At 46.5% G+C, this 26,374-nt stretch overlaps 1 protein-coding gene across 2 annotated transcripts in view; it reads right to left on the bottom strand.

Annotated features, from left to right (window-relative positions):
- The window catches only part of TMEM120B (transmembrane protein 120B), a 39,728-nt gene extending 13,714 nt beyond the window's left edge, over nt 1–26,014 (bottom strand). For both annotated transcript variants that reach the window (XM_025889606.2, XM_025889607.2), the window contains exons 1-5: nt 25,827–26,014; nt 8,522–8,640; nt 6,697–6,813; nt 3,521–3,580; nt 2,765–2,860 (exon numbers count right to left, since the gene is read on the bottom strand). In XM_025889606.2, coding sequence (XP_025745391.1) covers nt 2,765–2,860; nt 3,521–3,580; nt 6,697–6,813; nt 8,522–8,640; nt 25,827–25,895 — 461 coding nt within the window. In that variant the 5' untranslated portion in view covers nt 25,896–26,014. The remainder of the gene's footprint in view (nt 1–2,764; nt 2,861–3,520; nt 3,581–6,696; nt 6,814–8,521; nt 8,641–25,826) is intronic.
- Between the last annotated feature and the right edge of the window lie 360 nt (nt 26,015–26,374).

Here is a 26,374-nt window from a genome sequence, read left to right as displayed (position 1 = left end):
GCTTGAGGTGCTGCCCTCAGCCTTCTCTGCCAGGGTGTATGAGCTCCCTGTTGCTGCTGTAACAACAGACCACAAACTTAGTGGCTGAAAGCAACACACATTTATTCTCTTTACAGTTCTGGAGCTCGAAGTCTGAAATGGGTCGGCAGGACTGGGTTCCTTCTAGAGGCTCTCGGGGAGAAATCACTTGCTGACCTGCTCCAGCTTCTAGAGGTGCCTGCATTCCTCGTTTCGTGGCATCACATTTCCTTCTCTGACTCTGACCCTCCCAACTCCAGGATAATCTCTTCTCAAGTTCCTTCACTTAACCTATCTGCAGAGGCGTTTTGCCAAAGAAGGCCACACATTCGCAGGTTCTGGGGATTAGAGTATGAACCTCTTCAGGGACCGTGACTCAGACCATGCCAGGCCAGCTCTAATTACTGGGAACTTGCAATGCTGCAGGCATTTTACGTGGACGATCTCTCTGAGTCCTCGGAACAACCCTACAGGATTGCTTCCTGTGGCAGGTGCACTTTCCACATCTGTGCCCATCTGAATAACTCCTGACAGCCAGACCCTGCCATTCCTGGCATGCCTGGAGTTCTCAGGCCTCCAGAGCTCATTCTGCTGGTGCGAAAGGCAGGTCAGCATGGAGGGGAATTTATGCCCTCTGGAAGCAGTCCTCAGCTCCCCTGACCAACAGCAGTTGGAAGATAAATACCCTTGCTCCCTCGCCCCTCTAGTGGGTAACTGAGGCATGTTCCATGCTGTCTCCCAGTTCTCTGGATACGTACAGGGGAGCCCCTCCTGTCTCACTTCCCATTCCCCTACCAAGTAGGGGAGCCATCCTACCAAGTAGCTCTCGTTATCCTCGTTTTGTGTGTGAAGAAACCCAGGTGGGGAGAGGTTAGATCATTTGCCCAAGGTCAAACAGCAGGGCAAACTTCCCTGAAGGCAGAACAGAGATGAGCTGCCCGTCCAGCCCCCTTTCCCTGTCCTATTTTTAACCCACAGAAGGTATACTAGAGTTCCCTCAAAATTCATGTCCACCTGGGACCTCAGAATATGACCTTATTTGAAAATAGGGTCTTTGCAAATTTAATTAGTTAAGATAAGGTCATACCAGGTTAGGGTGGGCCCTGAATCCAAAGACTCGTGTCCTCCTAAGAAGGCCATGAGAGAAACACAGGGACACACGTGGAAGGAGGCTACCTGACAAGATTAAGGCACAGGAGGCTGAGTGAGACTGGAGGGAAACAGCTTTAAGCCAAGGAACGCCAAGGAACACCCTGGAGGCTGGAGGAGGCAAGGCCGGATCCTCCCCTAGGGCCTTCAAGAGCAAGCATGGTCCCACCAACACCTTGATTTCAGACTTCTGGCCTCTAGAACTGTGAGAACATAGATTTCTGTTGTTCCAAGACATCCAATTCATGGTGCTTTGTTACCACTGCCCTGGGAAATGAATATAGAGAGGGATGGGGAGAAACTGAAAGACCCAGGCCCTCGCTGAACTTTAGAACTTGACAACACACCACAGGTTTGCCCTCGGAGGGCCCAAGATGTCCCAACGCAAGGGAATCTGGTTGCACATCAAGAACGTCTATCCCTTCCAGAGGGGCATTTGAGCAGGCAGTACTGATGTGTGCAGGCTTTGCCCTCTGGGGAAACAGGCCAGGCCTGAGGCAGCAGTCACGGGCCCAGGACCTAAAAGGGCCTTTCTTTGCCTGGACATTCAAGTGGCCAGACCAGAAACTGGACTCCCAGCCAAGCACCTGCCAGGAGATAAACCCCTGACACATGGGCCAAATGCCCAAGCTGTACTCAGCTGCCTCCCCTCGGGGCCCAAAACCCAGTGCCAGGGGGTGAGGAACGAAACCCCCTGTGGCGAGACAGCCTGAGCCCACTGGCCTCAGCCTCTCAGAGCCGGGTGGCCTCCTCTTGCTCCCAAAGCAGTGGCTGATGCTGGTGCAAGGCGCTGGGCAGAGCCCTCCACACGCACTGTGAGCAAAGCCTAGTGTCACCCTCATTTTACAGATGGAGAGACTGAGGCTCCCCGAGGGAACATGCTCATGGTGACAGCCAGTCCCAAAGCCAGATTCAAACCCAGGCAGTCTGTGATCTTTCTTTCTTTTCTTCCTTCCCTTCTTCCTTTCCTTTTTTCTTGCTTTCTGTTTCTTTCTCCTTTTATAACTGATATATAATTCACATACCATAAAATTCACCCTTTCAGAGTATAACTCATTACTTTTTAGTATATTCACAGAGCTGTACCTTCATCACCTCTATCTAATTCTGGAACATTCTCACTCCAAGAGAAACGCCATACCCATCAACAGGACCCACCCCCACCTCCCCTCCCCCCAGCCCCTGGCCACTAATTTGCTTTCTGTCTCTATAGATTTGCCTGTTCTGGGTATTTCATATAAGCAGAATCATACAATATGTGGCCTTTTGTGACTAACTTCTTTCACTGAACATCATGCTTTCAGAATCCATGTTGTAGCGTGTGTCACTACTTTATTCCTATTTATTATTGGAATAATATTCCATTGTGTGTGTGTGCCATTCGGCTCTTTCCTAACTACTAGCTATAAGGTCTCTCCAGTAGCTGTTCAGTAGATATTTGTTGGACGGATGTCGAGTGGACAGGGCTGCTATTTCGCATGAGAAAAGGGTCTTCTCTACCTACAACCTACCAAACGTTGCGGAGGCAGGAGGGACTCCCCCCGCCCCCCGCCCCCGGCCCCGCCATGCCGGCACACACCACCGCACTTCCTGTTACCTGTAATGAAGGACAAATCGACATGCCACAGCACCCAGGAGCAGGATGATGGTCAGGTAGAGCTTGAACTTCTCATACTCATCCTTGTAAGCAAATCTGTAGGGACAGACACCCCCAGGAAAGGTCACATAACTATTACTATAGTTATAGCAATATAACTATATCCCATCTGGGGACAGAATCCTCAGCCCCAACAGATCCTTCACCTACCACCAGCCACTGCCCACAGGGAGCTTCTGATCCCACTAAAGGAAAACTCTGGCCTTGAATTAATGGTGATGATCAATCAGAGAAAGAGGACTGATGTGCAAAGCTTCCCATGTCCCTGGGCTCTTGGTGTAGGTCTCTGGGCTGGTGATGGGGATGCGCAGGGGGTGGAGAAGTTCTGCTCCCTAACCAGCTACTGCAGCAGAAACACCACGCTCTACTGCCCCTGGGACTGATTTCAGGTGGACAGTACTGCCCACTTCCCGGGAGAACTGTGTGTGGTAAGCAGTGGAATGGAGTAGGGGCCGTTTCTCATGGGAAGGTGACAGTTCTGTTCCTGCAACGTACTGACTGCATGAAAAGAAGAAGCAACCCTCCCAGGGTGGCCTCCCCACTGAGAAGGAGCGTGTCAGAAAGACCAAGAGCCAGAGCCCCAACTATTAATTTGTTTTATTTATGCAAAAATTCTAGCTAGGTTCATTTCTCCTAAGTTGAAAGAGCAAGATGCCTGGATTCCCTAAAGCCAGGTGGGGGTCAGAGATAACTTACTTGGCCTGGTTGCTGAGAAGGGTCACATTCACATTGCCAAGGACCAGATTTAAGTAGAGCCTGGAAGGAAAGTATCTGTGAGGGCTGACTCGTTCCTTACCAGCCCTGGAGTGGGCCCCAACCAAAAACATTCAAACAATAAGCATGCATTGACCACTGATGTTAGAAAACAGGGTGCTAAACTCAGCAGTAAAATTCTCACATGGAGAATAATGACTAACTAGAGAATGTGACACATGACAGTCATGACTAACCCATTTCCCCCCATTTTAGCTGGCTTAGAGACCATATTTTCCAGGCTCCCTTGCAGCTAATGTGAGCATGTGACTAAATTCCAGCCAATGAGGTGAAGGCATGTGTACAATCTCTAGGTCAATTTAAAAAGGGTTCTTTTTAAAACTGAAGTAAAACCTTCAGTATACTTACAGGTATACCTAACAGTGTATTTTATGCCTGGCTTCTTTCTGCTGTGAACATTCTTTATTTTAACTGAAACGTAATTCACATACCATAACATCACCCTTTTTTTTTTTTTTAAGTTTTATTTATTTATTTAAGTGATCTCTACACCCCACGTGGGGCTCGAACTAACGACCCTGGGATCAAAAGTCACATGCTCTTCCAACTGAGCCAGCCAGGTGTCCCCATAATATCACCCTTTTCGAGTATCCAACTTATGGCTTCCAGTATATTCACAACGTTGTACAACTATTACATAATTCTAGAACATTTTCATCATCTCAAAATAAAGTACATACCCATCAGCAGTCACTCCCTTTCCTCCCTCCCTCCAGCACCTGTCAACCACTAATCTACTCTGTATCTATGAATTTGCCTATTCTGGACATTTCATACAAAAAGACTCATGCAACATGGGGCCTTTTGAGTCTGGATTCTTTGCTGCCGACATTCTTACACATGTCTATTGGAGGGCAGGAGCACTCATTTCCATTGGCTATACAGACAGACAGGAGTGGAATTTCTGGATTATAGAATATGTGTGTTTTTGGCTTCACTAGGAAATGGCAAACTTTTTTGGGGGGGGAGTAAAAAGGCAGCTGCTTGCCCTCCACTTCCTGCAGATGTGACAGTATGAGCCAGCTTTGGCCATGCAGATGAGGACAACTCCCTGAAGGGTGGTGAAGGAGCAAGTTGGAGTTGGAAGGACCCTGAGTCCCTAGATGACCCCATGAGCCCTCCACTCTTGGTTCACTCACCTCTGGACTGCTATGTATGAGAAGAGAAGAGAAACCTCCCCCTTGTCCGAGCCCCTGTATCGTTGGGCTTTTGTTACAATAGCCTGTACTCTAACGGCACTAACAAAGGTGCAAGCAAAGGGTTATGAAATCTTGGGGGAGGAAGGGTTTAATTCCACAGAGGGAGAGGGGTTTTGGAAAGGCTTCACTGAGTTGGTAACATTTGAACTGGGCTTTGAAGGATGAATAGAAGGTTGAGAGGAGAAAAGCAAACAAAAAAGTCTTCTTTCTAGCTCTGAATAAATTCTAGGGGCGTCTGGTGTAACCGGAGTAGAGGTGTAAAAAGAATATCTATTTTTTTTCAGCTAGCAATACAGTCCCCACTTCCTGAAAGAGCAGTGCCATTTCCCTTCAGAGAATCTCTTTTCCCCTCAGGTCCTAGGGTAAGGCACATGACCCAGGCTTAGCCAATCAAAGCACTGCATCCTCCTCATTGGGTCAATAATAATCATGTGACACACTGGTCATACACCAATGGGACTCAGTCCCGGCACTTTTCCCAGAACTACTAAGAAACAAAGAGGCTTTCTCTACTGGAATTGTTAAGCTGGCGGAAGGCAAACCCAGAGCTCCCGGGGCAGCTTGTAAAGAAAGTCTCCCTAAGAACAAGACACACATGGTCAAGAAAGTAAAAGGAAAGCTCACTGAGAGAGCCTAACAGTATCATTTGAGCAGCAGGATCCAGCCAGACCCACAGCAACATCTGCACCTTTAAGTTATGTGAACCAATAAATCGCCTATTTTTCGTAAGCACTTTGAGTTGGGCTTTCTGTCATTTGTAACTCAAAGATTGCCAACCGATGTAAAATGCACGGAGGACTCAGGAGGCTGGAGCTGGGAAAGCGGATCTGAGCTGCACTGTAAAAAAGGGTCATGCAGTTTCACTCTATGGAAAATTATCACCACCCAACTCAGGGAGTTTTTCACCAAATATGGCAAAAGAGAAGCCAAGAGGAATGGCTTCAAGTGTAAAAGGGCTAGTAAGCCTCCTGACAGGGGCTCTGACTCAGCACTAGGCCAAACCAGGAGAAAGGGCCACAGGGACGTGATGGGAGCACACTTAGCAGCCCGCCTCAGGTTTCAATACAACACTGTCCGATCTCGCTCTGGAACAGGTGGCAGTGATGTCACCTGAGGGAGGAAATGGGACTTCTTCAAAGGAGGAAGACAGAAAGAACAGAAGCTCTGGAGTCAGAGTGTTCACATCCAAACTTGGGCTGAGCCACCTGAGCAAAACACCCCCTGATGGCTTTGAACCTTGTAGAATTTGGATACCTGGGTCTGACTCACCAAGCTGTAGACAATTCAAGAGCCCCCAGCACAATGCTAGGCATACAGCAGGCACTCAATAAATGTTTGTTCTCAAAGGAAAACAAAAGAGAGAGAGAGAGAAACCAAGAAACAGACTCTTAACTACAGAGAACAAACTCATGGTTACCAGAGGGGAGGGGGTGGAGGGAGGGGTGAGCTAGGTGATGGGGATGAAGGAAGGCATTTGTTGTGATGAGCACTGGGTGATGTACGGAGGTGCTGAATCACCCTACTGCACACCTGAAACTAATACAATACTGTCTGTTAACTGTACTGGAATTTAAAATAAAAATAAAATAAATCAATGTTTGTTCTTTGGGAGAAAACATCTTTCCTCTTAACCTCGGGTGGCACCAGGCATGCGGCAGGTGCTGGAAACCAGATCTTGTATCTGGTTCCTCACACAAGCCCTCCCAGGAAGGTCACGCTGAGATCCCTTCCTGTTCCATGGAGGAACGTATGAGAAAGGCTCCTTCTCTTTCCTGCCCTTGCTTCCCTCCTTTCCCCTCAACCTCAAGCCCCAGCAGGGAGGTGGAAGTCACACAGACCAGGCCCTCTAGGCCTGGGTGTCTGCCCGCAGCAGAGGTGCGCTAAGTTTCCAGATCCTACCCATTCTTCTTGGGCAGGTAGGCCTCCATGTCGAAGAAGATGTTCTGCCGCTCCTTGATGTTGGTGCTCATCTGCTGAATGAGCTCTGCCTCCTCCCGACTGGCATGGTTCTTGTACCTGTTTGGTCAGAGGTGTGGGCATAGGAGAAGCAGGGGTGTTACTCAGACTGGAGGAAGAATCTGGGAGCTCGGGGCACGGCCCTCCCAACTTTCTATCTCAATGCTTCTTACAACCTCAATTCTCCCTCTGCACCCTGTGGGTTTGACCCTGGGTCCCTGCTAGCCTTGTGACCTTGGGAAAGTCCTTTCACCGCTTTGCCTTATTTTCCATACCTGAAAAACAGGGGTAGCATCAGGCCTACCTCATGGACAATACTGTTGTGAGGATTAAGTGAGTACACTAAATGTAACACATTTAGAATGATCCTTGATACACAGTATGAGCTCAATGGACTTCTACAGGCAATACCATGCTTCTTACTCTTCTAAAAGAGGAGACTGAGGATTACTAGAAGGGCAGACAGGAAAGTGCTTTAAAGGTATTAGCAGGCAACCGATCACTGTCTGTTTTTCCTTGGTGATATTTAACTCTCAAAACTAGAAAAACAAGCCAGTGGACACCCTCTCAGAATAGTAGGTATGTCCTCTATGGGTCAACCTTCTAACCCAATGGTTCTCAACTGGGGACACTTGGCAACATCTAGGAACATTTTATTTGTCAAACAGGGGGTGGAATGTCCTACTGGCATCTAGGGGATAGAGGCCAGGGATGCTGCTAAACATCCTAGAATGCACAGGACAGACCCTGCAGCAGAATTACCAACAGTGCCAGGGCTGAAAAATCCTAGACCGATAAAGACTGTTGAGTCTTACCATCAGTAAGATGTGTTTTTCCAAGAGTGGCGATGTCATTACGTGGAACCCTCCACACTCTTACTCCATGACTAATGGACCTCCATTTCCAAAATGGTCAGCCAAGGTTAGGGATATAATCAGTACGCTTGCAAAAATTGTCCACAAGGGAAGGGAAGGATTGACCAGGAGTTACACACTATGGTACAGAGACTTAGCGAAGTCAACTGGAATAAGCCACTCAGAGCCTCAGTCTCCTTGCCTGCCTGGGATCACAGCACCCACTGGACTCCTTCTACCTATAGGGGATGAGAGCACTTTCCAAACCATGAAGACATGAGGATTGGGAGGTGAACTTATGATCTTGTCCTCAAGAACTGAACTAAGTCAGGAGCTTAAGTATTTCCCCCTGGGGATGCCAGACTTCCTACCACCTACACCAAAGACCCATAACAACTTTCCTCTGGGAAACTACCTCACATCCTCTTTCCCCTCCATATAGTTCCAGTAAGCCTGTCCCATCCCCCAGGTCCAAAAACTAAGCATATGACCTAGTCTTGCCTAACCAGAGTCTCAGTGATTGGTTCACAAAGGAGCATGTGACCAATTCCCACCAATTAGGATCACACCCAGAACTTTTACTGAAAAACAAGTTATTCTGTCAGTGGAACCAAACCAATAGGAAGGAAGGCTGGAGGATGTAAGTCCGAAAGATATTTGTCTGGCACTGCTGGTGGCCATCTCGGTGACCAGAAGGGGACAGTCAGCCTGAGGGTGAAGCCAATCTAGAGGAAGGCAGAATTTAGAAAGGGGGGGGTGGAAACAGATTCCTAAAAACACCTTTTGACCCCTGCATCCAGTGATGTCTGAAGCTACTCCTGGTTTTTTTCCATTAAAATTTCCATTCTCTGCTTAAGCCAGCTTTGAGTTGGGTTTCTGTCCCTTAAAACCCGGGGAGCTGTAGCCTCGCCTACCTCTGGAGTGTGTGCTTCAAGTCCTTCAGGCGCGTCTTCTGCTTGTTGATGGAGCCGCTACACAAAGTCTGGAGTGAGGTCAGCTCCTCCAGCTTCTGCTTGTAGATCCTGTGGGTTTCCTGAGGGATGGAGGAGCCCAAGCAGGGTGTATGGGAGAATGTGAATGGGTCGCTTTTCATAGTTGGACGTGACTGTGCAAGTCAGTCTGACAGCTAAGCCTAGAATCTTCATTCCCTAGCCTTTCTGCCAAAAAAGTAGTGCAACTACTACTATCGAAGATGTGGCTTAGACAACCAGGACTGGAATTCGGGAAGGCAGCATGGCACGGCATTTATGTACGGAACTAATGTTTTTTTCCTACCCAGGTTCCATCCTTCCTAATAGCAACAACAACCCAATATGCCTTTGGGAGGCCACCTCTTGTCAACCTCTTCTTGGTCCAGATGGTTTGAGTAGGGCTAACAGTTTCCACGCCAACAGCGGTCATGTGATCCACGCCAGGCCAATGAGTATCCTCCAATGCCCTAGCCACTGACTGATTCAGAGGTAGACACGTGGCTCAAACCGGGCCAGTGAGAGTCAGCCCTGGGACTCTGGTTTAGAAATATTGGTTTAGAAATGCCCTCCTTCTTCTGGGTTTGCTAATCTGGTAGAAAGTGCACCTGGGGCTGTTGAGCAAATGAAGCCTAACAGGAAAACAGAATTGCAATGCAGTATGAGATAGAATTCTCACAGCATCAATTCAGTCCTTAGATCTAACCAGGTCTGAATGTAATGCTCTTGGTGACATGAATTAATAAATTCCTTTTCACTTAGGCCAGTTTGAGTTCGGTTTCTGATCCTGGCAATGAAGAGAGTTCTTGCTAAGTCAACTAAGAAAAGGACACACCACTTCCCTTACAGCCAGCCCTCCCTCCCCCAGGCTCTGGAAATAACCATTCAGGGCCACAAGGCCTGGGGAAATACAAGAGACTTCACCTCAAGGCAAGGAGGATGAACACAGTAACTTCTTGATCATGCTGCCCCAGCACACCTCCCCAAACATTACACCATATGCTCAGAAACAGCCCCTTTCCTCTAGAGTTCTGATAATCTAAGACAAGCACCAACAATGTAGAGGAAACAATATGAGGGACAGGGACCATGAAATTTAAAAAAATAATCCAATGAACAGATTTAAAGTGTCTGCTTTCTTGGGTGGTGGAGAAACGTATTTACCAGAGGGAGGGAAAAAAAGGGGATAGTCAAAGGGTGAGACCAGACCCTAAACGCTCATAGCTGCCAAGTGGGGTCTCCAGATTTGACAGTCAAGCCAGAAAATAAAGAAGTGAAGACAATGAAGTGAACAGATAACAATTAGGAACAACATCAAAGGACACTGTGAGCAAGTCTCCCCTGACCCCGAGATGAGATGGCTTGGTCCCCTGAATTCGCACAGCATCCTCACTCTCTCCTGCCTGGGTCCCTGGAGAGGAAAATCAGGTCTTTCATGTAACTTTATATTTTTAAATAATTTCAAACTTGCTGAAGAATTTTAAGAAGAATACAAAGAACCCCCCTATACCCTTCACCCAGATTCACTAACTGTTGGCATTATGCCATACATATTTGCTTTATCGCATGTGTGTGTGTGTATTTTTTCTGTATCAGGCATCAGTGAACGACAACCCACAGGCCAAATCTCTAGCCACCATATTTTGTATGGGCAGTACGCTGGAAATGGTTTTTGGCTGGTTGGAAAAAAAAAATCAAAAGAAGAATACTTCACAACACGTGAGAAGTATATGAAATTGAAATTTCGGTATCCATAAATAAACATTCCCGGAGCACAGCCACACCCGTTCACTTACATCCCGTCATGGCTACTTTGGCGCTAAAGCAGCATATTGAGTAGTTGTGACATGGGCCATATGGCCCGCCGAAGCCTAGAATCCTCATTCCCTAGCCTTTCTGCCAAAAAAGGTTTGCCTACTCCTTTCTAAACCATTTGGGAGTTGGTCGTAGACAACATGCTTCTTTACTCTTAAATACTTCAGCACATGTTTCCTAAGAACACGACATTCTCGGGGCGCCTTGGTGGCTCAGTCGGTTAAGGGTCTGCCTTTGGCTCAGGTCATGATCCCAGGGCCCTTGGATCGAGCCCCGCGTCGGGCTCCCTGCTCAGCGGGGGATCTGCTTCTCCCTCTCCCTCTGCTGCTCTCCCCACTCCTGCTCACTCTCTCTTGCTCAAATAAATAAATAAAATCTTAAAAAAAAAAAAAGAACACAACATTCTCTTATATATCCATAGTACAATGATCAAATCATCGTATCTCTTCAGGCTCCTTTAGTCTACGACAGTTCCTCAACTTTTCTTTGTCTTTCATGACATGGACTTTTTTTAAATTTTTTTTAAATGTTTTATTTATTTATTCATGAGAGTCAGAGCGGGGGGGCAGAGGCAGAGGGAGAAACAGGCTCCCCGCCTAGCAGGGAGCCCGATGCGGGACTCGATCCCAGGACCCTGGGATCATGACCTGAGCCAAAGGCAGACGCTTAACCATCTGAGCCACCCAGGTGCCCTGACATGGACATTTTCAAAGGGTTCAGTCCAGTTGTTTTGAAGAATGTCCCTCCATCTGGGTTTGTCAGATATTTCCCCATGAGTGAATTTTGGATATGCATTTGGGACAGAAATGCCATTAAAGTGATGCTGTGTCCTCAGTGTCTCCTATCAGGAGGGACACAGTGTCTGTGATGTTAACATTGATTGCTTGCTGCCCATTGCTTTCTCCATTTACAGTGACCAGCTTCCTATCTGTAATTAACAAGTAATCTGTAGAGAGGGAGGCTGCGATTTACTCCCTTTTGAATTCCTCCACCCTCCTACGTTCAACTAATCTGCCAGTAATAAAGGAAACCCTCCAGAATGAGACAGGAAGGATGGGGGCAGAGAGACCCTGAGTAAGTTACACAGGCTTTGAGAAGGTGGGGCCTCTGAACCAAGAGCCCCCAGCAACAGCAGCAGAGGCTCCTGGAAGATAAAGGGCTATGCGACCTCCTGGCACACTCTGGTGCTGGGTCCCACCACAGAAAGATAAGACCAAGACTGCAACATCAGCAGCCAGATGCTCACCAGGCCCTCTTGGATTTAAACTAATATTTAATTTCTTAAGTAAAACATGAAGACATTATCCTCGTTAAAAATTAAAACCCTACAGCTATGGCTGGAGTCGGCTATGAATATCCCACATCCTGTCTTCTCCCCTTTCTCCAGAGGGAACTACAGTTACCACTTTCTTCTAGACTTTTGTGTATGTATTTTTCCAGACTGTAGTCTATTTATCTATGCACTTCTATATTCTATATGGACCTATTTGTACATATATACACATAAAAATATATACATATATATGAAAAATACACACTGTTGCAAAAATGAATTGTTCCTAATACTTAGTCTCCTTTACTTCCTTTAGTAACAGGACCCCATGAGTAGTAGCTGGGCACATGGCCATCCAGTAACAGACATTTCCCAGCCTCCCTTGCAGCTATGTGTAGCCCCAGGATGAGTTAGCCAAAGGGATGCAGGTAGAAGTGATGTGTCTAAGTTCTGAACCACATCTTTATAAGGAGCTGCTTGCCCTCCATTGTCCCTTTTCCTGACTGGGATATGGCGACAACAGGTGCAATTACCTTGAAACCAGAGATGGAAGCCACATGATGTCAGTGGCAAAGCCCAGTGTCCCTTCCCCAGCCAAACCCAGCTGACCTCATGTGACAGAGCTTCCCACTTGTGATGCTGTTAAAACAAGATCACCCATCCTTTAGCACTCCTCACAGACAGAGGTGGGATCTCTGTTCCCACCTCTTAAATATAGACAGGCTTGTGGCTGGTTTGACCAATAAAATACGGCAGGAGGAACACTACAGTCTCTGAGAAAAAAGTCATGGAAGGCCATGTGGCTTCTGCCTTATTTGCTGGAACACTTGCTTTTAGAGCAAACAGTCCAACTACCCTGAGGCCACCATGCTGTACGGAAATCCTAACCCATAGAGAAGTCACATGTAGGCACTCTGATCAATAGTCTCAACTAAGACAAACATTCTTGTCGTTTCAGCTCAGACATTTAAATGTGTGGGCAAAGAACCTCCAGATGATTCTAGCCACAGCCATGTAAGTTACTCCCAGCCATTCAAGTCTTCCCAGAGAAGGCCCCTGACACCGTAGAGCACAGTCAAACCATTCCCATCATGCCCTGTCTAAACTCCTAACCCACAGAATCCAAGAGCAAAATGTAATTATTGTTGTTTCACATAGCAACACATAACTGAACACCACTTACCCTGGACCACACCTCCCTTTGGACCGTTATGTGAGAAAGACGCTGCCTCACTTAAGCCTTTTTTTTTTTTTTTTAATTTGGGGATCTCTTTTGTTATAGCAGCTTAGCTTATACCCTAAAGTACATACTTCTGATTTTTAAAAAAATATTAACGGTATCAGAATTTAGATATGATTCCACAAGTTTCTTTTTCTCACTCAACAATATGTCTTGAAGATCTACCAACATAAGAATGTATAGATAGACTTCATTCTTTTTAGTGTTATGGAACATTTCATGCTATGGACATACTATGGCTTACTGAGCCATTCTAGTGCTGGATATTTAGGTTGTTTCCAGGCTCTGCCTATAACCAACAATGCAACATTGACTAACATCCTCACAGGCATACACACAAGCATCTCTCTCGGGAAGAGAAGAAGGATTCCTGGGTCAGAGTGTACAGCCTTGTTTTTAGTTTTAATAGATCTTGGCAAACTGCCCACAGAGTGGCTGTACCAATTTATACTCCCACCCACAGCTTATGACAGCTGTCGACAGTCACCTCTCCAACACTCAATGACATCTACTTTTCTACAGGCACTTCTCTAATCTCTGCTGGTGATATTTTCTGCTCCATCCTAAGACATCAGACTGGGTAGGGATAGGAAGTCTGTGAGCCTTTCCACAATTTTGTCCCCTGGCATATGGAGTCACTCCTGCTCCCCTCTGGTTCTTTCTCTCTGCTCTCAGCTAGAGCCACTTCCCAGGGGAGATCTTATTTTGGAGACCATACATCTGGTCCACTCTTGTTTTCAGTTCCAGACTGAGGATTTGTCAGCTATGAGGAGGACAATGTGGAGTTGTGGGGGGAGGTATGAGGGGGGTTCAGAAACAGGGTCCTTAGTGTGACATACTCTCCATTTCCAGGGCATTCCTCGCCCATGCCCAGACTCTGCAGATTTCCTCATACCAGTCCCACAAGCAGTAGGAAAGGTTATCAATTCATTTCTTGGACCCTAACTTTTCTTCAGACAGCTGCCTCTTATTCTAACTGTGGTAAAATACATATAACACAAAATTTACCATTTTAATCATTTAAAATTTCTAAAATTTTCCTAATTTTAATAAAACACATATAAAATTACCATCTTAATAATTTTAAGTGTAGGGGCGCCTGGGTGGTTCAGTTGGTTAAGCAGCTGCCTTCGGCTCAGGTCATGATCTCAGGGTCCTGGGATCGAGCACCAAACAGGGCTCCCTGTTCAGTCAGCATGGAGTCTGCTCCTCCCTCTGCCCCTCCCGCTCGTGCTCTCTCTCTCAAATAAATAAAATCTTTTTTAAAAAAAAACTAAAATAATAATGTTAAGTGTATAATTCAGTGGCATTAGGTATGTTCACATCACTGTGAAACCATCACCACCATTCCATCTCCAGAACTTTTTCATCATCCCAACTGAAACTCCAAACCCATCACATAATAACTCCACTTTGTTTCCCCAGCCCCTGGCAACCACCATCCTACTTTGTCTATGAATTTGACCCTCTAGATACTTTATATAAGTAGAAACGTGTATTGTCTTTTTTTTTTTTGAAAGCCAAACAGAAAAGAATACAGTTTAACTGAATCATACAACATGTGAACCCTTCTACTTCTTCATAATTTAAGTCTGACTTCTCAGAAATATTTTGGGAAGAAAATGCAGGGAGCTTTTTGGGGGGCAAGGGGAGGTAAGTGATTACATTTTTTAAAATTCCAGTTAGTTAATAAAAAGTGTTATATTACTTTCAGGTATACAATACAGTGATTCAACAATTCCATACATCACCAGGTGCTCATCACAAGTGCCCTCCTTCATCCCCATCACCTATTTAACCCATCTCCCCCTCCCCTCTCCGCTGGTAATGGTCAGTTTGTTCTCTATAGTTAAGAGTTTGTTTCTCGATTTGCCTCTTTATTCCCCCTTTGCTTGTTTTGTTTCTTAAATTCTACATATGAGTGAAATCATATGGTATTTGTCTTTCTCTGACTTATTTTCGCCTAGCATAATACCTTCTAGCTCCATCCACATCATTCCAAATGGCAAGATTTCATTCTCTTATGACTGAATAATATTCCATTGTATATATATCTACCACATCTTCTTTATCCATTCATCATTCGATGGACACTTGGGCTGCTTCCATATCTTGACTATTGTGAATAATGTTACTATGACCATTTGGGAGTATAGGTACCTGTTTGGAGTCCCTGCTCTCGGTTCTTTTGGGTATATACCCAGAAGCAGGATTGCTAGATCAAATAGTAATTCTATATTTAATATTTTTTTAGGAACCACCATACCATTTTCCCAGCTGCACCATTTTACAACAGCTGTTTCTTTTTTTTTTTTTAGAGTGCTTTTCTTTTTTTTTTTTTTTTAAGATTTTATTTATTTGACAGAGAGAGACACAGCGAGAGAGGGAACACAACCAGGGGCAAAGGGAGAGGGAGAAGCAGGCTTCCCACTGAGCAGGGAGCCTGATGTGGGGCTCGATCCCAGGACCTTGGGATCATGACCTGGGCATCGAAGGCAGACGCTTAACGACTGAGCCACCCAGGCGCCCCTACAACAGCTGTTTCTTGATGGACTGTCCATGGGTGGTTCTGGGAGGTGGGGAATACAATTCTTGTCTTCCCTTGGAATCCCTGGCTATTCTCTGCACATGAGGGTGTCTCCAGAAGACCCTCAATTAGACCTGTGCTTTGAAATGCTTCTTCCAGGGGCAGGATGAGCCACACTGCAGCAATCCAATCCTGGCTTTCATCCAGTCAGCCTTGAACCTGTAGCCTCAAAAGGAACTGGTCACCATATGGAAGCCTTCTGTTGTTTTTGCCAACTAGGCAGATATTCCCCTTCTGGTTAATGTCTCCACAGTTTCTTTGGAAATCCAGCCCTCCCCACACTCAGTTACTGAAATCTGGCTAGGAATGGGGTTGAACCTGCCCCAGGTTCCAGGGCATATGACCCGGGCCTGGCCAATCAGAGTATCAGCCTCCAGACCCAACTGGCTAATTCAGGGACAGGCATTCAAAACCAACAAATCTCAATTGCTGGGGCGGGGTGGGGGGGGTAGTTTTTATCAGAACTGCTGAAAAAGAGACACTCTTCTTCCACTAGTTTGAAGGAGGAAGAGCTCATGTGAGCCCAGAGTTAATGGAGCTGTCTTGCTTGAGCATGAATCCAACTGATGGGAAAACAGGGCAGAGGCAGATGAAGGCTGAGCCTTGATGGTTTCATTTGAGCCCCTAGATCGACTCATATTTGAAGATGGTATACCTTTGGCTTCCCAATTACACAAACAAATCCTGTTTTATTTGGTTTGGCTTTGCCAGATTGGATTGAAGGTCATCATTTCAGAGGCAAGTGTCAGAATCTAGATTAAAATGCCAAAGCACAGAGTTTTCCTTCTGGGCAAAGTTAATCACACCAGGTAAGAACAGAAGCCACAAATCTTGGGACTCATTATTACCAACCTCTTGCCCTGGGCACTATCATCCTAAAGACACCAAAAACAAGGACTTGGAGCCCTGTCGAATGAATCCTTCATCAAGCCACTAACTAAATAGGCACCCCAAAATGTAGATCGCCGAACAATCAAATTGGGTGTTTTTTTCTACAAACCCAAAACTTAAGCCATCATTTTTTAACAGCTTTGAGGTATAATTCACATACCATAAAACTCACTCATTTTATGTGTACAATTCAGTGATGCCTATATATTTACCAAGCTATCCAACTATTGGCATAGCCAGTTTCAGGATATTTCACCACCCAGTAAGATCCCTCACGTCTATGACAACATCGCTGCTCCCCCCACACCCCTCCCTTCAGCCTGCTGGCAACAACTAATCTACCTTCCGTCCCTATAGATTTGTCTTTTCTGGATAGTCCATATAAATGGAGTCATACCATATGTGGTTTGGGGTCTGGCTTCTTTCACTCAGCATCACGTTTCTGAGGTTTATTCATGTTGTAGCATACACAAGGATCCCTGCTTCCTGAAAGTTCCCGTTATGCCATTTTGCTTTTGCTTTTATGAAAGACCGCAATTAGTAAGGTAATGACTTTTTTCATAAAAGTGAAAATCCTCTTCGGATCTCTTGGTTAGCAAAAACAGGTACTAATGGAGGTCTTTCGAAAAAGCAGTGGTATAACTCGAACTTTCAGAAAGCAGGGGATACTCTTCGCTTTACGCCATTCTGGTTTATGAAAGGTTTCATTGGAAGGCTGTACTTTCGGATAGTAGGGGGGGAGCACGTGTTATTCTGCTTTTATTGCTACTTAACAATAAAAATTTAGTATAGATGCATCACACTTTGTTTATCCATTCACCTGTTATCAGACATTCCAGTTATTTCCACTTTTTGACTATTATAAATAATACTTCCATGAACATGTACAAATCTTTGTGCAGACCTATTTTCATTTCTCTTGGGTAGATACCTAGGAATGGAATTACTTGTCATATGGTAAATGTATGTTTAACTTTTAAAGAAAATGACAAACTGCCAAACCACTATTTCTATTTCTAAACTTGGCAGCGGTGGATTGGAACATGGGAAACACCAAACACAGGGAGTCCGCACTCTGCAACCGGTGCAGGGAGTACCAGCTTATTAAATGTGATTGACTCCCACATCGAGTTGCTGCCTCTAAAAATAACCCAGAGTGCTCGGGGCACCAAAGCAGACAAGCAGCTGCAGAAGAAAGGAAGAAAAGACTCCATTCGGGAGCCCTCCCCCCCCCCCCCCCCACCCCTTACTTGTTTTGTTTAAGGGTAAAAAAAAAAAAAACAATTTAAAAAAAAAAAAAAGAGAGAGATTTAGGCCGTAACAAAAAAAAAAAAAAAAAAAAAAGAGGATAATTATAAGCAAGCATTGCCAGTAAAGAATCAAATGCTAACTATATGAATTTAGTTAAAATCTCCAAAAGAGAAAATACAAGCATAGTACACTACCCGATTCTGCAGTAAATAATATCTGCATGGTCATAATCATGTAAATAATTGACAGTGAACCTATAGAGCTGCCTTTCGTCTTCTCTTTCAGTTTTATTTAAGTAGTCTCTACACCCAACATGGGGCTTGAACTCATGACCCCAAGATCAAGAGTCGCATACTCTTCCAACTGAGCCAGCCAGGTGCCCCAGAGCTGTTTTTCTTTATAAGCCTTTTGGTACTGTTGGGTTACTTTTTGGTCTCCTGCTCATTTTATTATGAAATATTTCAGGCATACAAAAAAAGACAGAAAATCATATAACTGATAGAAAATAAACATCAGCACTCATATTCTCACCCTCAGTTTAAGAAATAATAGTAGTACACAGAGAGTTAAAAGCCCCCTAAGTGCGGCGCCTGGGTGGCTCAGTTGTTAGGTGTCTGCCTTCGGCTCGTGTCATGATCCCAGGGTCCTAGGATAGAGCCCCTCCTCGGGCTCCCTGCTCTGCAGGAAGCCTGCTTCTCCCTCTCCCACTCCCCCTGCTTGTGTTCCCTCTCTTGCTATGTCTCTGTCAAATAAATAAATAAAATCTTTGAAAAAAAAAAGCCCCCTAAGAGGGGAACCCCTTTGCTGGTTATTTCTGCCCCCATGCTCACCCCAGATCAATTCTTTCTCTGTGCCCAGAGGAGGCTGACCCCTATGGACTGCATTCCCTGGACTCCCTTACCCTGCCTCCCACTTGGGATTAGCCTACGGGATGCACAACAGGAAGAGACAGAAGCTGGGGTATTTGTTCTTCCTGCCTCCTCTGTTTTGCTGCAGCCTTCAACCATTACACCTCCTGTTCTGCAGCTCTCCTTCCCCAGCAACAAGCTTTGGCCAAGCTCTGGTGATGGCCCCCCTCCCTCTACTCCTTTAGGAACAGGACTGGCCCCAGCTCTAGGGGCCTCACCCTTAAACTGCCACACCTTTGCAAATAGTCCCTTCTTTAAATTCCTTTGAGTGAGATCCTTCTGGAGCGTCATTTGCTTTTCACCAGGACCCTGCCCAATCTCCCCTATACTGAATCTGGCCCATATCACTCCCCTGTACTATATAAACATGTATCAGCAAGCAATACATAGTATTGTTTTGAATGTTAATTTTATCATACATGTCATACTATATATATGTCTCTGCAACTTTCCACTCAATGTTGCTCTTCTTTTAAAAACATTTATCCAGGGGCACCTGGGTGGCTCAGTTGGTTAAGCGACTGCCTTCAGCTCAGGTCACGATCCTGGAGTCCCTGGATCAAGTCCCGCATCAGGCTCCCTGCTCGGCAGGGAGTCTGCTTCTCCCTCTGACCCTCCCCCCATCTCATGTGCTTTCTCTCATTCTCTCTCTCTTTCAAATAAATAAATAAAATCTTTAAAAAAAAAATTTATCCATGTTGACACATGTAGCTCTAGTTTATTCATTCTGCTCATCATACCCCACTCTACGGATGTTCAGTGGAATCACCCATTTGGAAGAACATTAGGTTTCCAGTATTTAGTTGTTACAAACAAGAGTTCTGAAAATTCTCGAACATCTCTACTTGGATATTTAACTTTGCGGCTATGTATTACTTCTAAACATGCAGGATGGATTAAAAGAGAGGGAGAGAGAGAGAAGCGCTAACATTGGCTCTGTGAGCTGGGATGCCCATACCTCCTTTCCTACACGGCTAATTACCATCCTTTTACGCCACGTGTAGAAGACACAAACAAGTGGGTTTCTGGTGGAGGCTTAGGCAATCTGCTGCCTCTCCTGTTCTCTGAGGACCCAAGCTCTGCCCCAATGGGAAAATGAGGTTAATGATTCAAGGTCTTGGCATGGCTGTGAAACATCTGGAAATGCCCGCTCAGTACAACTTGGCTAAATCATAAGATCCAGAACCTGAGTCCACATGTACTGCAAGAATTGCCAGCAATGGAATCTCATGGCCTTTTCAGACAGGGGTCTGGCCCAGAAGCATTGCAAGTTGGTGGGCAACCCAGTAGGATGCACCAAAATGTGGTGTCTGATAGCAGCGCTTCTCTCTACTGGAAGTTTCTGAGAGATTACATTTATATAATTCTCTTTCCAAGGAATCGAGTTCAAATAAACATTTCTGGATGCTGAGTATACTTCACTAAGACTCATCACCATGAAAACATCACTAAGGATGGCAAGTTGACTTCACCGAAACAGCATCAATTCTACATTGGAAAGAATTCTGAGTCATGTGCCAGGATTGATTCGTGATGTCTGTTACAGGAGCAGTAAGTGCGGGTATTAGACATGGGTGTCAGACATTTGGGAGGCAGAATAACCTAAACGCTCCATATCCAGAGTCTGTCACTTCTTAGCAGTCATATAAGCTGTTTGTACCTCAGTTTCCTCAGCTGTGAAGAGGTTAGGAGATGAGGTATATGTAACAGGCCATATACTGGTTTATTTTTTTTAAAATCAGTTTTATTGAGGTATAATTTACATATCAATTCATCAATTTCCAGGTGTACAACTCAAGGAATTCTGGCAAATATATACAATTGTGTAAACACCACCACAATCAGGACATAAAACAAAGGTTCACAAACTTTGCTGGTTCACCATGCCTTTCGTGTCTCAGTACACTTTCCACAGTCCTCAGGCCAAATAATTGAAAAGTATTTATGTCCTAACAACTCAGTAGCCTTTTTTGGGGGAAAAAAAGAATACGCAGAAATTGACAAAAACGTTTTTATTTCATTCCGAAATAACCAAAATTATTTACTAATGGGATGTGTGTGCCTATTGGGCTCTGCACAAATTCTCAAACCTTGGAATCAGATGGGACACTGTCAACCTCATTTCTTTTTCCACATGGATTTTCTCACAGTACCTGATTTTAATCATAGATCATTAAAAACCTAACTTTACAAAGATATGACATCATCAAAAAGAATGTAGTGTGATCTAATGTGCAAGTACGAAATACCCCAAGTTAGCAGTTTAAGAGGTGTATGACAGATGTCATTGTGTTTCCCTTGAAAATTGAAATTATCCCATAGTGTCACTGAGAGCTTGATGCAGCTCCTTGGGGGTACCTTGACACAGTCTGGGAATTACAGATATAGACTGTTTCTATTACTCCCCAAGAGATGCCTGTCCAGCATCCCTCTCTCTTTTTTTACTATCAGTATTTTCATTTTCCTTTATAGGACTATCCCTCCCTCATTTTTATTTCATATGGTTTGAGTGGCCCTCATTCCAGTCCTGGGCTCCAGCGGAGACATGAAAACCAAGGCCCAGCCAATCCGTGCCACAGTGACTGGTTAAGTAAGGGATAATCATGTGACCTACGTGGGGACAATGAGAGTTGGCCCTGGGACTCCTGCTGGAATTACCAGGGAAAAGATGCTCTGTTTTGGCCAGATTTGCTAAGCTGGTAGATGTCAGCCTGGGGTCACCCCAACATGGGAGAGACTGCCTGAGAATAAGGCTGATATAGAAGAAACGGGGGGGGGGTACCTGGGTGGCTAGTCGGTTATGCGTCCAACTCTTGGTTTCGGCTAGGGTCATGGTCTCTGGGTCATGGGACTGAGCCCCACCTCGGGCTCTGCTCTTAGCACAGAGTCTGCTTGTCCCTCTCCCTCTGCTCCTCCCTCCCCCAAACTTGCCCGTGCACGCGCGCGCGCACACACACACACACACACACACACACACACGTCTCTAAAATAAATAAATAAATAAAATCTTAGGGGAAAAAAAGGGAAGAAGAAGAAACAGAGAGAGACACACACAGACAATTCACTGGAGCCCCTGGATCTAGCCTGGCCTGAAGCCATTTGTCACTGGATTTCCCAATATGTGAGCTAATAAATTCTTTTGGCTTAAAGCCAGTAGAACAGGGTTTCTGTCACTTGCAACTAAGAATCCTGACTAGTGTATTATATATATGCAGTGCTTTATTACATATATATTTATATTATATATATATTTATTGCATATATAAAGCACTGTACAAATGAAATGAGACCCCACAAGTTCAAAAGTTTCTTTCCAGAGCCAAGGGTCTCAAGATACTTTGGGAGCCCACAGTGTTAGGAACCCAAAAAATATCTGATGTACACAGCAGACCTGGGTTCAAATTCCAAAATTCCATGACTTCTAAGTTACTTAACATCTCTTAGCCTCAGTATTAAGCAGGGTTGGTCATTTAGATTAAATGGAATCATCCATGTATCATACAGTTAGCTCTTACCGTTATTACTGTCAGCCTTTGTTTTTTAGATAAAGAAACTCAAGCTCAGAGAGGTGGCTTGCTAACGGTTAGATACTAGACAGGTGCAGGCCTCAGGTCCGAACCCAGGAACTGTGACTCCCTGTCCAGGGTTCTTTCCACACAATGCACTTCTTTTTTTTTTTTTTTTTTTTTAAGATTTTATTTATTTATTTGAGAGAGAGAGAGAATGAGAGATAGAGAGCACGAGAGGGAAGAGGGTCAGAGGAAGAAGTAGACTCCCTGCTGAGCAGGGAGCCCGATGCAGGACTCGACCCCAGGACTCCAGGATCATGACCTGAGCCGAAGGCAGTCGCTTAACCAACTGAGCTACCCAGGCGCCCCACACAACGCACTTCTAAAGAAAGAGACCCATAAGGCAATGCAAGATGGAAGAGAAACGAAAAGAGTACCCAGGGCACAGACCTGCCTTAGGTAAGTGGTTAAGAGTACAGACCTTGACGTTCAACAGCCTGGGTTTGAATCCTGACTCCAGCACTTACAAGACATATGGCTTCGGGTATATGATTTTCCCTCTGTAAAATGGGATAACAAGATCTATTTCGTAGGATTTTAATAAAATAATACTGACCTTCTTGCTTCTACCCTGTCCCTCTCGTGTCTATTCCATACACAGCAGCCAGAGGGGTGCCCGTTTCAGTGGTAGGAAAGGCCAAAATCTTTACAGTGGCCCACCAGGCCCCTGCATTTCTGTGAGGTTAGGTTTAGGGAAAGGCCTCTTCCGGCCACCTCCTTTCTGGATGGGAAGGGGTGGGGTCAGGTTTCCAGTGATGCAAGTCAGGAAACGCTTATTAAATCACCTGCCACAGTGTCTGTAAGTGACCTTCTGTGATCACACCACAGGCCACAGGGCCAAACATGTGCTGGTCTCAGACTGATGCTCAATTCACCAGCATGGCTGAAATCCCAGCCAGCCAAAACCGAAGTCCCCATAGCCACTTGACCTTGCCCCTGAGTCTAGTGAGGCCCTGGCAGAGACAAAGCACAGTCAAAAGAAAACAGATCCTCTCCTCTAGAAAGTCCCAGAGATTATGACTTTTGCAGGGCGGGGATTCCAAAGACCTTTCCAATCCTCTGGGGTCTGACAATTAGGTTTTCTCTTTCCTCCCTTCATTTGAAAAAGGGAAGGAGAGGTGAAACACAGAGATATTAGCTATGACCCCAAGAAAGACAGAATCAGAAAGATACAAACACGAAACCTACAAATCCCAGATTCAGAGGCAGATATAGGAAAATAAAGATAGACAGGAATTTTCTGGTAAAAAAATTAATCCTTCCTTTCTAGTTCCAATCTGTCCACCTGCCTACCTGTTGTGACTTCCCTGCTCTCCAATAAATGTCTCATATCTGAAAGTCTGTCCAACACATACCCAATGACAATGTACACCCTACTTATTATACATAAATCCCAGAAACTTTCATCTCAGGAGTTCAAAGCTCTCATATTTATTATGGGGGATATGGAAGTGAGAAGAGAGAGACAGGCCTCCCAGCACAATAACAGACATCCAAACTAAGCATTTAGAGTACTAAGTTCTAGTAGCAGCTTTACCACTCAAGAGCTGTGTGATCCCAGTTGACTGAATTAGATTCTCAAGCTTCAGTTTCCTCATCTATGAAGATATAGACAATGTCTACGACCTTGACTCACGGGGCACTCTGTGGCCTTCCATCTATCACTGGCCTCTGACCCAGGAGTTGTCCACCAAAGCCTGAGGCCAGCAGGGTCCCTGCTCCCCAAAGGCCCAGGCCATTCCAGTACCCCCACTGCTGAAGAACTGAGTAGGGGACACCACGGTTTCCCCCCAGTCAGCTGTTCTCCAGCCCTTGATATGCACCAGGGGACAAAATCCAGAATTCCCAATTCCTCTCTGTCCCTCACACACCGGAACCCCAAAGATCCCAAGTAAGAACACAACAACAAATCAAACGTCTCCTTTGCAAGCTCTGCTTGCCAAGACTAGCTATCTAATTGCTGTTGATTGCATTAATTGCATGGCTCTGAAGTGTTAGGACAACTCCTCCTCCTAGAGTAAGGCAGGGAAGGGAGAGGAATTCAGGAACAAAAACTCCACACAATAAAACGCTTCTCCCGGGCACCTGGGTGGCTCAGTAGGTTAAGTGACTGCCTTCGGCTCAGGTCATGATCCCAGGGTCCTGGAATCGAGCCCCACGTCAGGCTCCCTGCTCAGCGGGGAGCCTGCTTCTCCCTCTCCCTGCCACTCCCCCTGCTTGTGCTCTCTCTCTCTCTGACAAATAAATAAATAAAATCTTTAAAAAACAAAAACAAAAGTCTTCTCCCACTCCCAACCCTAACACCCCTTCCATGACTCCACAGCTGAACATGACCTGACAGTCCGGTAAGACAAAGTGTTAAGAGGCAGTTGAATCTTCTCGATGGGACTGGAGCCAGAAGGATCCCCTGGGAATTGGGTTGCCCCCCCCCCCCCAAGCCCTGGACCTGAAGGAAAGGGCACCAACCCACACATGCTGCACAGGGCAAGAAAGGCATACTGGTTCTGGATACTTTTTCTCTGCTCATTCCTAGAACAGACCCCTCGCCCCCACCTTCCTGCTCCGTCTCTGCAGCACCCCTCTCTTTAAACATCAGGGCCTCCTGCCTCAGGTCCAGAAGCCCCATCACAAACAATCTCCTCTCCCCTCCTCTGGACACAGTAAGAGGCCCACCAACTGGAGACAAGAGGTACATGGACAGGGAAAATGTCATTGCTCCAGCCAAGGATAGGAAGAAGTGGGGTGGAGCTGTGCAATGTGATTTCGGGCAAACAGAGTCCAACTTCAGAGAAAACAAACACAATCTAGCAGCTTGAGAGGAAAAAGCCCCATCTCCCAAACTGGTCCAGGAGTCCCTCTTGGCCAACCCCAGGGTTTCATATGAGGTGTCTCTAGTCGCCTGAGTTGGTAGCTGAGACCTGTCTGAACCTCTTTCCAGGAACAGTTCCTCCTGCCAGGACCCCACTGGGGCAATTTTCTCAAGGGACCTCTCTTATATCTGCCCTCACCCTACCGGGTATAAGGTCCTGGGCCAGATGGGTGAGGGCTGGGAGAAGCCTCTATCACGGAGGGAGACAACCCAGCTGTCAGAACTGACGGATGCCATCCACAACGCCAAACTCAGCCTGCAGCAGCGGCACAAAAGAGGGCACAGACACCAGAGCCCCCAAAGACGCAGAACAGGGTTCCCTAGTCTCTGCTCAAACCCTAGGGGTTCAAGGTGAACGGCTCCCAAGCACATCTCTCAAAATGTAGTTGCAGAAGAGATGGCTACCCCACCAGAACAGAGAAGTGGGGCTGCCAAAAGCAGGTGGACGGGGGTGCGGTTAGGGGAGACCCCTGCGGAGGTGGGGGCTGGGCTGTACTGTCAGTTCCAGCACATATCTGTCCCCTCAGGCCTCCCCCACATGACACACCTGGAACTTCCCCTCAGAGACCACAGACCAACTTTCTGCAGAGAAGGAGGCGCGCGGAGCAAAGAGCCGGTGCGAAGGCGGGGTAATGGGGAGCTTCGACCGGGCGCCCCAAGTGGATGAAGAACTGAAGTGCTGGGAGATAGGCGGGTGCTGGCCCACGCGGACCACCAGCCCCACAGTGCCCAGCCAGAGGCAGCCGCCTGGACCCTGATGGTCCCCACCGCCCCGGCTGGGTTAGCAGAAAGGGGAAGGCACTGCACCGCAGGTAGCAGAGTTGCGCGACCAGGTGGCCCGGCCCTACCTGCAATTCCTGAAATTCTCCCTCCAGCTCGTGCCACTCGCGCTCGCAACGCTCCAGCTGGCCGGACATGGTGCGACGGTGCGAGGCGGCGGCGGCGGCAGCTCCCGCAGCGTGGCGCGGGCGGCCACCAGCACCCCAGCCCCTCGGCTCGCCGGCCGCCTTCGGAGGCACCAGCTGTTCTTGCGCAGCCGGAGCCACGCGCGCACCTGACGTCACAGCCCCCGCCCCAGCGCCCGCCCCACCCCCTCGCCGGGAGGCAGGGCCCCGCGCATGCGCACGCACCTCCCCTAGCTCCTCCCCCGCGCGCCCGCGCGCCGGCTAGTTTTGCGGGTCTTGGCAGGGTCTGTTGCTGCCCCCTTGAGAATGCTTCTGCGCTTCCAGTCTCTCCCAGAGGCTGGGGAACTTGTCCACAAGCTGCATTTGCAGAGCTGATTTTACTTAGATTGTGTTTATTTGGGATGTCTGGAGTCGGGAGGATGGAAGATTTGGGGGAGGTGAAAGCTCACCACTCCTTGGCATTGCCTAACCAGAGCCAAAGCCAACGGCCT

The sequence above is a fragment of the Callorhinus ursinus genome, unplaced genomic scaffold (genome assembly GCF_003265705.2).
Source record: "Callorhinus ursinus isolate GAN/ISIS: 27379988/994484 unplaced genomic scaffold, GSC_fseal_2.0 scaffold41, whole genome shotgun sequence".
Taxonomy (NCBI): domain Eukaryota; kingdom Metazoa; phylum Chordata; class Mammalia; order Carnivora; family Otariidae; genus Callorhinus; species Callorhinus ursinus.
The sequence above is the reverse complement of the archived record's forward strand: the minus strand, read 5'-3'. Positions and strand labels throughout refer to the sequence as shown.